Here is a 17,064-nt window from a genome sequence, read left to right on the forward strand (position 1 = left end):
AACATGAATAAAAGGCATACAGTTTTTGTTGGAAATCGGCTCTTCTGTTTGGGATTTTTCTTTTATTCCAGGAAGGAACCAAATGAAGTTGGATGATCAGCTGTATTACATTCAGCCCTTTAGGTAGCAAATCTTGAGGTATAGTTGTTAAATAATCTGCTCAAAAATCAAGCAACAAATTTTGATAGTTGGGTGGAATTGAAACTTGAGCATTTGATACTTGGTTTATTCTTCTGGATTTTGTTGGGCGGGGTTGGGGTGTTTTGTTTGTTTGTTTGGGGAGGTTGTTTTTGTTTTGGGCTGGGTTTTGGTTGGTTGGTTGGTTGGTTTTTTGTGTTGTTTTTTTTTAAAGGTAAAAGAAAAAAAAAAGAAAAAATAAGGTAGTTTTCCATATTCCTCTAGATCTGGTTCTTCACACACATCCACTTTCCAGAATGCCTTTACTGCTTCCTCAAAGCATGCAGAGACACCAAGAGTGCCCTTCATGGGGTGTTTTTTGGACTCAAAATTTCATCTCTGTCTCAAAATTTATCTCAAGATTTGCTCTCTGCCTCATCACTGCTTAATCAAAGTCTCATTGGATGGGAATTGGGACTCAAGAATATTTTACACACAAAATCTACTCAAATAATGCATTTAGGGAAAAATTTGTTCCATTGATTTGCAGAATAATAAAATCTTGCAGGGACATTCAGGTAAATGTAAGTGCTTTTATTTATGAACATCTCACTGAAACTTTGTAAAACACAAATCCATATGGGAGAACACACTTAAACCCAAGAAGACAACCTTGTTTCCATTCAAAGTTGTAAAAGTTTAGTTTGCAAAATCAACTTCTGGTACATTTAATGTTTCATCACAGTGTAAGTGATACCTTGAAACTGTTGGGTTTGATCTGATTTTACCTCTTGTTTATGGACGTGAAGTGGGGCAAGCTTGGATATTGCAATGCTGCAAAGGGCTATTCAGCAAATGTCTGGCTGTTACAGATCCCTAGTTTTCTCCTCGAGGAAAGTTGAAAGTAAATGCTTTGAGTATTGTTTGTTCTTTATATATTAAAAAAAAAAATATCTTTTTCTGTTACTGCAATCAAAATAAAGAGAGATAAATATATAAAGACAAAAAACTTCCGGTTTTAAGATTCAGGGACTGAAATTACTGGTATAAATAACGTGTAATACCAGTGTGTCTCTTACAGGCAGTTGGTTCCCAACTAAGTGGGAAGTTTTGTAGCATTTTACCATCAAAGTCTTACAAGTCCAATTGTTGTCACTACACAAAAATTTTACCTGCTCTGTCAATGCTTTTTCCTGAGGTTCAGACATACAATTTTAGGCCATGAGCTCTGGGCACAATGAAATTCCTCAGACTGCAGATCCAAATATCCTACCCAGGAGATGCACAGCAAATTCCAGTAGTGGGAAGGAAGCCTCTCCTACCTGTAGAAAAACATCTGTCATAGAAACTGTATTTAGTTGAGCCTTCTGTAAAGAATTAACATCTCCTCCTAAGCCTCAGGAAGTATCAGCCTTGTGGTTTTCCCATCCATTTTCACTGGAATGTTAGTTAAGTTCTAGCCTTGCTTTTTCTCCAGTTTTAAGTTTTCTGAACCTTCTGTTAAGATACTGTAACAATTACTCTGAAATCACCTCCAGAGAACGTCCTACACCTAATTACACATTTTATAACATCATTACAAGCCAAAAAAAAAAAAAAAAAAGCTGATGAAGCCCAAGAGGTATATAGATGTTTCTTATGAGACTCCCAGAAAATAATTTTTCTTTCTTGTTTTAGGATAGATTAAACTGGGATTTTTCTTAGGAGCTCTGACTGGTTAATCACACTGTCTGTTCCGAGTCCGCTGTTATTTCCTCATGTCTACGGGATGGAAATTGCCCACTAACCAAATGGAGATGAGCCAACAACTTTTTCTCAAGGATATTTCCATTGGCTTTCAGCCTCAGCCTGTCACCTCACTCCCAGTTTGTTCCTCATAAAAAATGCCCAGTGATTCCACAGGCGTTGAAATGTCCCTCACTGTCTCCCTGACTGCAGTGTCTGGCACAGGTAGGGAATGTGTCTGTTGTGCCTCTGCTTCAATCCGTGCTTTTTATTCTGGAAAAGTCTCTTTTCCCTTCTGTTGGCAGAGCAAAAAGAACATTATCCCGGGCTCACACCAGTGTTGAAGCAGTGTTTCAGGAAGGGCTGGTTCACCACTGTAGGGCAGCACACGACAGCACAACTCGCTCTGTGCTGCAGTTCGGATGCTGCTGCACATTTTCTACACTGAAATTTGAAGGGCAGTAAATCCTTTGATCAGCACAGACACTTGAACAAGGACCATGGCTGGTGAAGATCCTACAACAACTTATTTCTGAGCAAGGTTTTTTTTGGCCTTTCCTACCGAGCAATCTCATGGACTGCATGGAAGACAGTGTAATTCCTTTTTACTAGTTTTCAGTTAGAAACTGAATGAGAATAAAGGACCATTTAAATGATTAATCAGCAATGCTCTTGGCTGCCCTCCAAATCCCAGAACACACCCTCACCCTCCCCTTTCTCCCAGTTAAGCTCTTATACAACTGAAGAACAGGAGTGGATCTGAAGAGAGACAAAGGGACTCTGTTTCTCTCACATGGTCTCAGTAATGCCCATCTCCTGCCTGAGGCCACATTCTGTGATCAGTTTTCATTTTAGACTTAGCCCATCTTCATCTGTCTGTAATTCCTAGTCCTAGTTTATTAACTCTTTTTTTTTTTTTTTAGATCAAAGACTTCAGGATTTTGTCTCAGACTGAAAGTAATGCCCAAACACTTCAAATGCAATGAGAAAAGGCAGAAATGTTACTTAGTGTTATTCTCTGGCAAGTTTTGGATAATCAGAGCTACACCCATGCTGGGCCTCAAATTTTATCATTAAAACCTGGTCCTAAAGATCTTACCACTTTTGTTCCTCAAAGTTATCCTTCCTTTTTTTCCCCCCTTACTTGTCAGTTTTCCAATTCTACCATAAATTGCATTATTTCTATCAACTTGCTGTTGTTCACCATCCTTTTCAAAGTGTGAGGGAGGGAATTGCTGTTACCCAGCTGCAGCCAGGACAGCACATCCCATGGACAACACATCCCATGGAACAGCACATCCCGTGGAGAACACATCCCATGGAGCTGCACATCCCATGGTACTGCACATCCCGTGGAGAACACATCCCGTGGTACTGCACATCCTATGGAGCTGCACATCCCACGGACAACACATCTCATGGAACAGCACATCCCATGGAGCTGCACATCCCATTTTTCCCTCTTCCCTTGCAATTTCCGTCCGATTGTCGCTGCGCTGGGAGGCTCTGGCAGGTCTGGCAGGTCTGGCAGGGCAGGGCAGGACAGGGCAGGGCTCCTTTTCCCCCCCTGACGTTGCTCCCCCCCGACTGTAACCATGTCCAGCCCGTCTCCCAGCAGGCCGTGCCCGGGACGAAGCCCCTGTCCCGAGGGTTCCGGGCTCCCGCAACCGCCCAATCCGGGCTCCCTCCGCCCATGGCGGCCGCCCCGTCCCCGCCCCGCCGCCATTCGGCGCGCCCCGCCCGTTCCGGGCTGCGGTAGGAGCCGGGAGGAGCCATGGAGGACGCCGATTACTTCGAGGGCAGCGCGGCCGAGTGGGGCGGCGAGGCGGACGGGGCGCGGTGAGGGCGGGGGAGCCCCGGGAGCGGGGCCGAGGGGCGGCCCCGGGGTCGAGAGCGGCCCCGAGCTGAGGCGAGGAGCGCCCGGTGCCGGTGCGGGCGGTGTGGCCTGGGGCTGGATGGGGCTACAGGGAGGGATCCAGCTGCGAAACCTGAAACTCGGTCACCTTATCCCTCTCTGCAGCCACCTGGAAGGGGGCTGTAGCCGGGCGGGGGTCGGGCTCTGCTCCCAGGCAACCAGCGACAGGACGAGAGGACACAGGCTTAAGCTGTGCCAGGGGAGGGTTAGGTTGGACATCAGGGAGAATTTCTTCGCGGAAGGGGGGATCAGACATTGGAGTGGGATGCCCAGGGAGGTTTGGAGTCTCCATCCCCGCAGGTGTCCAAGGAACAACTGGACGTGGCACTCAGTGCTCAGGGCTGGGTGACAAAGTGGGCATCGGGCACAGGGTGGTCTCAGAGGTCTTCTCCAACCTCAGTGATTCTGTGATTCTCCATTAAGAAGCTCTATTCGTGCGGGGAGCAGGTGGATGTGTTTCTGTGGGGAAAAGTGACCTAAATAGTATGGGGGGAGACAGGACAGGAGAGGGGGTGTGACTCGACTGTGCTTGTGAACAGCAAGATGATGAGGATGGGGAAGGAGAAGATGATGCTGAAGTCCAGCAAGAGTGCCTGAAGAAATTTTCAACCCCTGACTATATAATGGAGCCGTCTATCTTTAACACTTTGAAGAGGTGAGTGTGACATGAAGTGTGTTATGGAGCACGTTATGTTTGTTAGAGGTGTGATGTTGTCACTTTGTGTGGAAGTGCGTGTGAAAATGTACAAATGGTGCTATTGTTTTCCCTTTATTTAGAGTTCAGTTGGGTTTTGTTTTTAATATGACTCAAATAGTTCTTTTGTAATCCTTTCATCAGATATTTCCAGGCAGGAGGTTCTCCAGAGAATGTAATCCAGCTCCTCTCTGAAAACTACACTGCAGTGGCACAGACTGTAAATTTGCTGGCAGAGTGGCTCATTCAAACAGGTACAATAAGTGATACAGTATAGTTTGGGCCTATAGTCTTTCTTTTGTCAGAAATATCTGAATCAATGGCAAATTTGATCATATATAGGAAATGGATTGTTATAAAGTTGTCATCTACCATGTGGCTAAACCCTTTATAATAATATGTTTATTCTGCTCAGAGAATAATGAAGTAAACTGTTGACAAACAGTTTGAAATGCTAACAGACTGTGTTATGAAGGGGTTTTATAGTTGAAACAACTGCATAAGATAGTTTCTTTTTGTTTTCACCCAAAGGGCAAGGGGGCTATTACACAGATAGTGTTAGAAATATTTGATGTTTTGTAATAGAATTAAATAATTTAAATTTAAAAAGCAATTACCTTGTTGCTAGTTACTATTCCTTCTTAGTGCATCAATGGTTACACTAAGGGTTCTCATATGGAGAAGCTGTATTCTCTGAGACAAGAATTACATATTAAGCCTCTTGCAAGACATATTCAGCATTATCTTGTGGTATCTCTGTCCCTCATTTAGTGTAAACTTTTGTTTACAAATACCAGAATTACTATTCTCTGAGTTCAGAAACATAGAACTACTTGCTACTATTTGTATATTGTTTTATAGAAGACTATCAAAGCTACTGATGGCCAGTCTATTAAAAGGATGAACTTTAGTCTGTAGTGGGGTGGGTTTGTTCCCCAGCCCTGCTGATCCCTTTTGTGGTTAAGGTACACTTGCATTTTGGTATCATGCCCAGTACTTTGGGATGGCTGACATTGCTGTTTGTGTGTCTGATGAGGAGGGTGAGAGAAAGGGACTAGTGTGACCTGCCTGTCATCCTAAACATTTAGGAAAAAAGGTGGAGAATCTGTAAATCTGTCTGTATCAGTATGGCTCAACAGTAGAACTGATGTCTCTCCTCTGATCCTCTCGGTGTTGGTAAATTTGGGAGTAGTTTCTGTTCTCACTGGAAAATGTAAGGTGTTGCTGCCATGTTTGATTGGATTGCATCTGCCAAGTTTTCTGTTCCTTCTCTACAGGTGTTGAGCCAATGCAAGTTCAGGAGACTGTAGAAAACCATTTAAAGAGCTTACTTATCAAGCATTTTGACCCTCGGAAAGCAGATTCCATCTTTACGGAGGAAGGAGAGGTGTGCATGGAATCCATGTTGCTGTCTCTGCTCGAGTGGGTCCTCCCTAAATGCCTTCATCTGATGGAGTAGCAGATGGTGGGGGAAGGGAAATGGTATCTTCAAAACTCTTTGGTAGTCCTCAGATGTTTAGAGAACTTGGAAACTTGATGTGCATCCTTTGTAATAAATTTTTGTAGAACAACTCACAGGACTCCTGAGAGATGAAAGCCTTACTTTTAATGATCTTGAGAACTATATATTGTTAAGTTTCTCTCTGTTGCTCTAATCTTTTCAGACTCCAGCCTGGCTTGAGCAAATGATAGCACATACAACGTGGAGAGATCTCTTTTACAAATTGGCTGAAGCCCATCCTGACTGTTTAATGCTTAATTTTACTGTGAAGGTACTACACTCAAGTCTAATAAATAAGAATATTCATAAAGGGCTAGTTGTTTTGGCTTCAAATATTAGCTGTGGAATTGTGGAATTTTTTTGTTGGTTTGTTTGGGTTTTTCCCTTTGATCTGTATTTGAAAATCCTGGGTTTCTGGTGCAGTGGAACATTTCAATCACTTTTATATGTTTCTGGGACAAAAAGTATTGTATCTTGCTGTACTCTGAAGTAGTTTATATTATTATGGTTTGCTTTATTTTTGCTACATCTTTATTGGTTTCCTTTTCTGTAAACTACGATACGAACGTAATTCCAATAAGTGTATGCAAGGTGAATCTTGCATTTTGTATGTTCTTCTAGACTTGTTAGGATATCTGAAATATAAATAACAAGTTCTTTTATGATGTTTTTGTAGCTAATATCTGATGCTGGATATCAAGGGGAAATAACCAGTGTTTCAACAGCATGTCAGCAACTAGAAGTATTTTCCAGAGTCCTGCGTACATCTCTGGCAACAATTTTGGATGGAGGAGAAGAAAACCTTGAAAAAAACCTCCCTGAGTTTGCTGTAAGTTGTTTTGGGGGGGTTTGTTTGTTTGTTTGTTTTTGTTGTTTGTTTGTTTGGTTGGGTTTTTTTTGAGGTTTCAGGATTTTTCCTTTTTATGTGGAAAAAGAAGTGTTTTCCTTTCTGGTTAGGAGATACAGATCAGTGTGAGATCGTAGACAATCTTGATTTCCTTCAAAATCTTGAGAAGGTGTATCTGAGTTAAAACCCAGAAATATATGCTTTTTGGTTGTTCTGTGACCAGGAATTCCTTGGGTTGACTCTATGACGCTTCTTATATTTATTAAATGGATTGTAAAAAGGTGAAGGTAGAAATGTCGTCTTTCACATTTAATGTGAAATGCTCAGTCTTGTCAGACCCTTGGCAAATTACAATAATTATTTTATCATCCACATCAATGTGAAAGCTGCCACCTGAATCAACCCAGCATATATTCATATGTTGTGAAATAACCTCATGATTTTTGAGTGACTTTGTACTTCTCATACTGTTTAAATACTGCAGAGAAAGTACCGAGTGTAAGTAAAAGAGATTTCCCTCTCAATTTTGGCATTTAAGAAATGAAGTTCTCAATTTAGCCATTTCTTCGTGCTTGGTATCAATGCTTTATTCTATCAGTACCTTCTTCTTGGCTGTTGGGTTTTTGGTTTTGTTGCTTAGTTTTTTGTGTGTGTGTGTTTTTGTGTTTTTTTCCTTTGCAATTTTGCCGCTTGTTTTTGCCCTTCGCTCTCACGACAATGTAACCACAGCAGCACGCTGGGAAGTTCCTTGTTGACTGGTAAGCTTTGTGCTGTGTGCTTTCACAGAAGATGGTGTGCCATGGGGAACACACTTACCTTTTTGCCCAGTCCATGATGTCCATCCTGGCTCAGGAGGAGCAGGGAGGGTCGGCTGTCAGGAGGATCGCTCAGGAGGTGCAGCGATACGCCCATGAGAAGTAAGTGGGAAGTACACTATTAGTTAAAATATAAGTCAGCAGAATCTGCAAACTGCTGTCTTTTGCTCATCTTAGTTACCTTTTACTGGCAAAAGGAGAATCCTTAGCTGCAACACAGCAGCTCTTGTAGCAGGCTTTCATCTGTAGAACAGCAGAAAAGTTCAGTGCCCTGTACCCAGGCGACCTGAAATTGGAAAAGGAAAGAAGTGAAGTTTCTGTCTACTAAGAAATATGTATTTTTACTATTCTATGAACATCTTAAAAACAAACATACAGGCCTATTTCTGTACTTACCCAGAACAAGGGGTTCAGCCCTAAGGCATTGCATTCCAAAGGATGTGGCCTGTTGACACAGTGAGGCTTAAACTGAAATGTCTGAATTAAGAGAATAAGTCACTGAATTAAGAAAATAAGTCACTGTGTGTGTCTGCTCTTCATGCAGAGGCCATGATGCCAGTCAGATCACTCTAGCACTGGGTACTGCAGCCTCCTATCCCCGAGCATGTCAGGCTCTTGGTGCAATGCTGTCCAAAGGAGCTCTGAATCCAGCAGATATCACTGTCCTGTTCAAAATGTTTACAAGCATGGACCCACCTCCAGTAGAACTGGTTAGTAGTTACCTGTTTATAACCTCTGATACTTACTTCTATTGCAGTAGCACTCAGAAACGTGATGTCTTGTTGTGCTAAGTGTTGTATGGACACAAAAATTAAATTATCACTCGTCCCTCTATAATTGTAAGTAATGTCTAAATGTGAAACTGCTACTTGTGTTCTGTTTTGTATTACCTTCTTGGTATTTTTGTTGTTTTTTTTAATTATTCCAAGTTGTCCTTTTACATATAGTTAAATTAAAGAAATTTGCAAGAGGAGATAAAGATGGCAAGGAATTAAATCTTTTGATCAAAAACCTACCCACTTCTGCAGTTTCTTATAAGCAGACCTAAATGACACATTTTATATTTCTCACTGCCTCATTCTAACATGAATTCTGGTAACAAATATGATGGCATTTAGATACTTCAGCAATATAGTCTGTAATTCTGTTTTCTTTTTTTTCAACTTTAATTTTTTTCTGTAAAACTTTGGGTCTGTTCAGAAAACTCTCTAACCTACTCTCAAGGGGAAGTGTGTGTTGTCTTTATGTTAGATATATCAGATGTGAAAACTGTATTTTTAATCACCTGTCCTAATTCTCAGGCTCTGACAGACAATTCATTTTCTTCACAGATTCGAGTACCTGCCTTTCTGGACCTCTTCATGCAGTCCTTGTTTAAGCCAGGTGCTAAGATCAACCAGGACCACAAACATAAATATATTCACATACTGGCTTATGCAGCCAGTGTGGTAGAGATGTGGAAAAAGGTAATGCTCAGCTCTGTGAATAACATTATTTTTACCTACAGCAGCCTGACTGTGCTGCAGGAAACGTGTGGTCATGAAGTTACTTATTTGAATATAAACTGTTTCTGGCTTCAACTGCCATGACTAAAGAATGTAGAACCCGATGATCAAATACTACCATACAAGTATATTCACAACTCTTGCATTCAAGCTTTGCAATAATTTTTCAGAACAAGAGAGTCAGCATCAACAAGGACGAACTCAAGTCCACTTCAAAAGCCATCGAAACTGTTCACAATCTGTGTTGCAATGAGAACAAAGGAGCATCAGAGTTGGTTGCAGAGCTGAGCACCCTCTATCAGTGCATCAGGTGAGCAGAGAGGCTGGTCCCAAGCTTCAGTTGTTGGAAGAAAAGTATTATTTAGGAGAGGCAGTGCTGCTAAAGGGAGATGTCTTTATGGGCTACTCTGTGAGGGCATCCTCGCTGTAGAATATGTGAAGATGGGGTCTGAAGGCAGCTTTCAGAATGGTCCATCTGACTCTTTGGAATCTCTCATGAAGACATAAATCCTGCCTTTCACACACAACTTGTCATCTTTGGGTCGTAGAACATGCTTTTCTGTGCCACTGGGAAAAGGTGACAGATTACTTTGTCTTCCTAGTAAAGCTTTCATTTATTTTTCATGCTCCTGTGCTGAAGTGATCTCTCTTTCTGTAGGTTCCCAGTGGTGGCTATGGGTGTGCTGAAGTGGGTGGATTGGACAGTGTCAGAACCACGATACTTCCAGCTGCAGACTGATCACACTCCAGTTCACCTGGCACTATTAGATGAGGTAAGAGTGTATCGAAAGCTTTGCTGGAGAGCAAGAACAATTTTGATGCTTGTAACAACCAGTCCATTGAATGCCTGTTGTTTGCAGTAAGTCACTAAATACAGAGATGAATCTATTCAGAGTTAATTATTTGTTTTTTTCATCCCAGCATTATTTGCACTAGGAAAACTTGGGCATCAAAGAAAGAAATGGTAGAATAGTTCTCTAAATGAATTTCCATTTGGCACTGAACATCAATGTAAACTTGTCTAATAAAGACTGCTGCATTGGTTTTTAAATTGCAGTTCTGAGCATCTGACTTTGCTGCCTTGTTTGCAGATCAGTACATGCCATCAGCTGCTTCATCCCCAAGTCCTACAACTTCTTGTCAAGCTCTTTGAAACAGAACATTCCCAGCTGGATGTGATGGAGCAGGTGACTCTCAAAAGATGCAGTATTTGTGTTCCTTCATATTAGTTACACTTATTGAAGTTAATGGGTTTTGCTGTCAGAGCAGTTTGGAGAGCTTAGTTTAGGACTGTGATCATGGTTAAAATGTAACATATCAGATATTGAAGCAATAAAAATCAAAGGCTTCTGAGAGGAAGTTCTGATCTGATGGTTCTTCCCTCCCTGCACCCCCAGCTGGAATTGAAGAAGACTCTCTTGGACAGGATGGTGCACTTGCTGAGCCGAGGGTACGTCCTGCCTGTTGTCAGCTACATCCGCAAATGCCTGGAGAAGCTGGACACGGACATCTCGCTCATCAGATACTTTGTGACAGAGGTCAGCAGCCAAAACTGCACTTACTGACATCTGGAGAGAAAGTTTAATATTGGTTGTATGTGTTTGGATATTAAATCAGCTTGCCTTGGATTCAGAAATGTTTCAAGTTCTGAGATCAAATTCTGAGCAATGTGTGTGTATCAGTATTCACAAGGATGTGATATAGTCCTACTATTCCTGACTTCTGGAATTAATAAGGTACTGGACAGAGTACTTCAAGAATACATAGCTAATTATTTGTATGGAGAACAAGAGGTCCTAAGTACAACTACCTGTATGCTTTCAAGACTAGTATGTGAATTAAATATTGTCCCTGCTACCCCTGTAAGGGGAAGAGTAATCTGGTTTTGTCTGCTGTTTCAGGTGCTTGATGTGATTGCTCCTCCATATACCTCAGACTTTGTACAGCTTTTTCTTCCAATCTTGGAGAACGAAAGTATTGCAGGTACTATAAAAACAGAAGGTGAACATGATCCTGTCACCGAGTTCATAGGTAAGTCCATTTATTCCTTGCACACCTGCTTCCATTTGTGTATGTTACAACTGCAAATAATGTTCAGGTGGAGGATTGCTTAAAATTACTGCCAGATATTTTGACAGACAACTTCCCTTTTAGGGGCCTATGTTTAGCAGTTTTCCTGAAATCAAGAATCTGGGGGTAGTAGTGAGGAACTGGAGATAAATACTGGTTTTTGAGAACTAGCATTGCAGTAAGGAAAGGAGAGGAAGGGAAGTAGTCTGTCATAATACTCTCCTATCCTAAAACATTTTCCAGACCCTAAAATCCTAATTATTTACATAATGCAGAAATCTACATGGAAGTAGATAAATTACTGACTCAGAGTAATGTACTGAACACTGTCTTCTTTTTTTTTTTCTTTTTAAGCTCATTGCAAATCTAACTTTATTATGATGAACTAAGCAGTGGAAAGTATCAAGACTGCAGAGCACATGATCACTACTTTGCCATGCTCTCCACCAGTAGGGTTCTATAACTGGGCAATGCAGCAGCAGAAAGAAAACAACAACAAAGCCAACAAAACTAACAAACATAAAACAAGGAGGAAAGGGCCGAAGGGCATTTGATTGACTTGTGTGGTGACCTTGAAGTTCCTGCCAGAGGACTGTTTGTATTTCCTATCAGAGAACTGTTAATGTAATTTAGCAAATGGAGTAATACTGAAGGATTTTCTGTTGTTCCACAAATCAGTATAAATCTGAATGTTCTGAAGGGGAGAGCAAGAGAGAAACAGATTTGTTTAAAAGAACGTTATTTTTGTTACTTAGTGAATTTGGCAGTCGTTCTTTGTGTAATGCCCAGAACCTGAACAGTGGGGAAGGTAGTTCCTACTAAAAACACTTTGCAGATAATTCTCTGAATACATCTTGAATACTTTAGGCTTTGATATTGCAAGTTGTAAAAAAAGGGATTTGTGTGATTAGCTCTGTGCAGCAGAGAAGCCCCAATGCCTCTTTCTCCCCTTTGCGTTCTATTAGAATTCTAAATATCCTACATATTTACTGCTATGAAAAAACCCATTTTGTGCAACACAAGTGGAGTTGTAACAATCAAGGATAGTTTTCTAGTGGGATGTGAACTCTATGTGTGTGTTACCTTTCAGAATCTATTTTTTGGTAAATAGATGCATCAGATGTTACTGGTAAGTTTAATTACCGTGTCAGAATTCCACTGCTGTCCAAGAAGATGAATGTGTGCAGAAGTTTCATTACTGCTTCTTGTGGCTTTGTTTTTATAATTATCTCTGCTCTGTCCTGGTGATGCCAAACAGTGGGGGATACAGCCGAGAATATGAATTACCTTTAAATAAAGGTGTTTTTTCTTTTCCAGAGATATCTTTCAAAGTTTCATTATTCATTTATGGAATTCTGAGCTACCCTGATAATTCTTGAGACAGCAGCCAGTGGTTTAATTTCTGAACTCTGCTGCTGTACAGACTGTTGTCAATCAGGCCTTTCACAAGTAAAAATCCAGTAAAAGCAGCACCATCCTGGATAAGCTTTGGGCAGCTGGTCTAGACCTAAGACAGCTTAAGTAGAACAGGGGGAGACAACCAAGCACAGGAATTAATAAGCTCTTATAATAAATATCCAGTCAGTTATGAGAAAAAGTGTTTATTAAATGCAATTAACAATGCCAGTTAGTAACATTTGATATGGCACTGATTTGTCACTTAAAAGACTAAGGAAGGGAATTTGCCTCATTTCTTCAAATTAGTGAGGAGTTCTGAGTTATGGCAATTTATCCTTTGCCTCTAGGAGAAAAATGGCAGAGTCAATCACAGATTAAAGCAAGGAATTTGAGCAAAGACTAATTAAGAAATGTTTAGACCATCTTTTGATCAAAGTAATTCCCATTATATCATTTTGATGGATAAAAGCAACTACATGCATTTCCACCACCTCGTTTCACCAGGAGGCCAAGGAAAAAGGGGATTTAGTTTTTTAATTTATCATGTCCAGAATTAGTTTTGTTTTTTGCATCATCACAGTACTGTCAGAGAATTTAAAATAAGCTCTAGACCCAAATATTGAGTATACTTTTTCCTTTCCAGTATGCCTACATAATTTGTATTTAAAAAAAATAGATATTTACACATACAGGTTCTGTGATTAAGTCAGAATGATTTCAATACTGTGCATCAAGACAGACAACTCTTTCATGGGCAAATTAATTGTAAATAACTATCTCAAGGCAGCTCTGTATTTTTTGAAGCACTCGTGTGGTGCTATCTGGGCTAATTTTGCAGAACTGCCTGATGGTGTGGAACTGTGAGAGAGTCTTAGACAAAAAAAGGCTGTGCTGGGAAGCTTCCAAACAAAGTAATTCCTAAACAAATATGTACAGCGTAGAATCAAGGAAGTATAGGATCTCCATATGTACAGTCCTCTTCAATAGCAAGATTGTAGTCTGATCCTCTCCCACCTTTGTAGGCACTTGTCACAATTCTCAGCCACCCTCTTTCGCCCTGTAAAGGATTGAATTTGCATTGTAAATTAGAAAACATAACTACAGAAAATGTAGATTGTTGAGTCTGTTCTGTCTTCCAAATATGAATTATTTATGAGTGAATGTAGGCATTCACTCAAGAGGAAGTGTAACACCACATTCATGGGGCAGCCTGCCTTGGTGGATTTATATCCCACTCATCCATTCCAGGTGTGGGACTTGATTCTTGCCTACAACTAAAGTAATTTTACATTTGCCCACAACAGGAGCTGCACAGAAGGGCAGAATTTGGGATTGAGTTGACATCAAGTAGCTTTGGATGAATATCCTTGTCTCCAGTTTAGTTAAGTTTCATTTTTAAACTGTTAGTCTGGTTCAGTTTTGTATCCACAGGCCAGCTCTGCAGCTTCTACTCCAGAAGTGAAAAGCCCCACCTCCCCTCCAGAGTGATCCTGCAGCTGTGTTTGTTCCCCTGCTTCCTTACCCAGGGTTCACCCCACGAGTTCCGGACAATCCAATACTCTGTCCCATTTTCCACGCCCCAGCCGGCCACGGACACGATGTGATTCACTGCGGGAGAGGGGTTGTACTCTGTGTAGAGGCCTCCTGTGTAGGCATCCAGCTTCTCAGTAGCCATGATACCACAGCTGTAATAAAGCAGAGAAAGGAGTTTTTATACCAGGGGATCGGGGCAGGGGCCTGGCTACAAAACAGTTTTGAATTCTGAGCTCAGTTGATGTACAAACAAGCTGAAGTCTGCAAAGCAGTGCAGAGCTGCTCACATATGCTAGAGTGGAAAACTACACTGCAGTCACTACACTGAGCTTCAGGTATTTTTACCCCAATATTTCTTGTAGATAAACATGTTTCTTTTTTACCTAATTGGCCCATTAGTGTAGATTTCTGCCATCATTTTTTCTCGTCCACTGACAGACCCATAGTCAGCAACTTTCCAGAGAGTGTAGTTCTTGATCACGTGACATTCTCCAAAAGTGACACAAGTCCCACACTGGTTGAACTTCTTACACTCTGTAAAACAGAATTGAGATTATCACTGCAGGAGGGTGCTTTCCTTCAAGTGAATTAATGATAGGACAGTAAGTTTTTTTTTAACTTATGTAAGGCAAATATTAATAATATGTCTTCTCTCTGGTGAACTAAATACCTTTCTGAAAACCACAATTTAAGTCCCTACTATCTCTAGTTACTATTTTTCAGTCCATACACACAAATGCTTTGATGAGGACATGCCTCTCCATAGATAGAGAAATCATTCCAGTCATACATGACCAGACAAAGGTTAAATTTCTCCTTTGTTTAGTTTAAGGTGACACTTGTAAATATTTCAGTACATTAGATATTGTGTGTCACAGATTTAAGAGATTAAATTAAAACAATTTAGCTGTCCAAACTTGCCTGGGCATGTTTTAGTGCTACACTGTCTGTCTGGAGTAAGGAGAGACACACACAGGCCTGTAAAGAAAACCTGTTCTGTCAGTCAAACAGCAGCAACCAGTATTCTGGAAACCCAATAAACTCTTTTTTTTTTTTAATATACTAAGATCTGTTAAACCTGGAGAGGTGTCCTACAGCAAAGCAAAGGCACCATACTTTGGTCCTTGGCTTGGTAGTTGTTGCAGGTCTCGTCGGGAATGCCGTGGTCGTGGGCGTACACCCAGACCCCGGAGTGGTCTCCCCCTTCACAGGACCCGGCGTCAGCACAGTCGATGACGTTCTGAACAGACAGGTAGGCAGAGGGCCATGTTCCTTTCCTCTTTATGTTGATTCTGTCTGTAAAGAGAAGAAATTGGGGTTTGTGAGTGGAATATGTGGGTGGCTACACTTCGCAAGTAGTGTTCAAACTGTCTCCTTTTCTTTGAACTTGTAGCTGTTTGCAGACAACAGCACTTGTGGTTGCAAAACCCTCCACTATCAGCACTGAGGCACAGCATGACCTAATTCAAACCAGAGGCTGAGTTATAAGTGGGGGTTTCCATTAGAAGGGGTTTTTTTTTCCGCTAAAAACTCAGCAAAAATATGCAGATGAGTAAGATCTGCCTAAAGCCTTGAAGAGCCCTAGATCTCTTTTACTTCAAGCTTCTGAAAACTTCAGATCTGTTTCGTGGCTTTGACAGCAAAGAGTTTTCAAATACACATCATAAAACCAGCTCTCACCAGCATCTCTCACAGAGTAGAGATTTATGCATAAGCCCACACAAGTCACTGGCTCTGAGACAATTCTGAAAGCTTTTCCTTGCTTTAAGACTAACTCCTTGCTGTTACACCAACATCTCACTGTCATCCTGCCATCTCAGACAGGCATTGCCACCCTGCTGCCTTATTTTGTCAGAAATCAGCTTACTTGGCAGAAAAGCTTCCTGATGGGTATTTATAAACTGCTTCTCACCTTGCATTAACAGTCTTAACTGTGCCACCCTGGTACTTGTAATCCTATTAGTACTAACAACATTCAAATATACTTGACAGAACTGGGAACTACTATGCCAGACTAGTCTTAATGAAGAAAAAAAAAAAAGGAATGAATGCTTTAAACTACTCACAACAATTAAGAAAAAAAATAGCCTGATTTTTAAAACTACACGTTGGCATACCTACATATTAAGTTTTAACCAAAGTTATATAATTAACAAGTTGCTGTATTTTACCTATGCTAGTACTTCACTACATTCTGACAGGTATCACACAAGTGAATTCTTGTACCTCTTAAGAATGTATCCCTCATGATTCCTGCTGTCTGCTCACACTTGCATTGTCTTCCCCTTTCTGCACAGTTTCCTCTATTTGTCCTTCACAGTCCATCTTCTTACAGCCTCCCTATGCAAACAGGATTTCTGCAGCATGTAAATCATGTGTTCTCTCTAGAGAATTTACTTCACTTGTAGCAAACCACTACTTCCCTTTTCCTAAGCAGAAGTTTGATACGAAGATTGCTGCTGAAACCAGATTGTCTCTGTGCTGTGATAGTTTGTTTGAATAATCGGGCTCCTGAAGCAAATACTCCTCGGGCCCTCCCCACAAGAGGCAACTTCTTTCGTTTCCTCATTCCCAGGCACGGCTGGAGCACTTCTTGTTCTGCAGCTGCAGCACAGGCTGAGGTACCACAAAAGGGAGGGAGACACAAGAACTGCTTGTGCATCTGCTGCTGCCATGGAGGAGAGGGCAGAACCCCCAGTTCTTACCCGCAGGAGCTGTGAACACATTCCTTCTGCAAACAGGTTTCTAACCATGCCAGTGCTCCCCCTAGCACCTCCTTGCCTTCAGCCTGGGCATTCCTACTGTTCCCGGTGTATTCACAGACATCTCGGCCCCGTTTTTGCTGCAGTGATTTAGCACCTCGTCCTTACACCAGCTGCCAGTAAGGTGAAGATAAGCTGCCCTGGCCTCCGAAAACCAGGGATTCCGGGGCGCGGGCAGCCCG

General features: G+C 41.4%; 2 protein-coding genes across 2 annotated transcripts; one reads left to right on the top strand and one right to left on the bottom strand.

Annotated features, from left to right (window-relative positions):
* The first annotated feature begins 3,616 nt into the window (after nucleotides 1–3,616).
* Nucleotides 3,617–12,509, top strand: NELFCD (negative elongation factor complex member C/D). The gene is made up of 15 exons (XM_025895226.2): nucleotides 3,617–3,681; nucleotides 4,275–4,412; nucleotides 4,596–4,705; nucleotides 5,729–5,838; nucleotides 6,116–6,223; nucleotides 6,629–6,781; nucleotides 7,586–7,716; nucleotides 8,159–8,324; nucleotides 8,946–9,080; nucleotides 9,290–9,429; nucleotides 9,778–9,892; nucleotides 10,211–10,306; nucleotides 10,517–10,657; nucleotides 11,021–11,150; nucleotides 11,544–12,509. The coding sequence occupies exons 1-15, from the start codon at nucleotides 3,617–3,619 to the stop codon at nucleotides 11,576–11,578; spliced, it is 1,773 nt and encodes a 590-aa protein (XP_025751011.2). The 3' UTR covers nucleotides 11,579–12,509.
* A 265-nt stretch (nucleotides 12,510–12,774) lies between these two features.
* CTSZ (cathepsin Z) lies at nucleotides 12,775–16,445 on the bottom strand. The gene is made up of 5 exons (XM_008933043.2): nucleotides 16,389–16,445; nucleotides 15,237–15,462; nucleotides 14,504–14,654; nucleotides 14,110–14,272; nucleotides 12,775–13,644 (listed from the first exon to the last, which is right to left on the bottom strand). The coding sequence occupies exons 1-5, from the start codon at nucleotides 16,443–16,445 to the stop codon at nucleotides 13,531–13,533; spliced, it is 711 nt and encodes a 236-aa protein (XP_008931291.2). The 3' UTR covers nucleotides 12,775–13,530.
* Between the last annotated feature and the right edge of the window lie 619 nt (nucleotides 16,446–17,064).

The sequence above is a fragment of the Manacus vitellinus genome, unplaced genomic scaffold, assembly GCF_001715985.3.
Source record: "Manacus vitellinus isolate BGI_N305 unplaced genomic scaffold, ASM171598v3 scaffold_26_pilon, whole genome shotgun sequence".
NCBI lineage: Eukaryota > Metazoa > Chordata > Aves > Passeriformes > Pipridae > Manacus > Manacus vitellinus.

Excerpts from the sequence above, each read along its gene's own strand:
- NELFCD (XM_025895226.2), top strand. The coding sequence starts at position 3,617 with ATGGAGGACGCCGATTACTTCGAGGGCAGCGCGGCCGAGTGGGGCGGC. Across the intron at positions 3,682-4,274 it reads GGCGAGGCGGACGGGGCGCG|ACTCGACTGTGCTTGTGAAC; the intron begins GTGAGGGCGGGG and ends AGAGGGGGTGTG. Across the intron at positions 10,658-11,020 it reads TCAGATACTTTGTGACAGAG|GTGCTTGATGTGATTGCTCC; the intron begins GTCAGCAGCCAA and ends CTGCTGTTTCAG.
- CTSZ (XM_008933043.2), bottom strand. The coding sequence starts at position 16,445 with ATGGACTGTGAAGGACAAATAGAGGAAACTGTGCAGAAAGGGGAAGAC. Across the intron at positions 14,655-15,236 it reads CTACCAAGCCAAGGACCAAA|AGTGTAAGAAGTTCAACCAG; the intron begins GTATGGTGCCTT and ends TCTGTTTTACAG. Across the intron at positions 13,645-14,109 it reads ACTCGTGGGGTGAACCCTGG|GGCGAAAGAGGGTGGCTGAG; the intron begins GTAAGGAAGCAG and ends AATCCTTTACAG.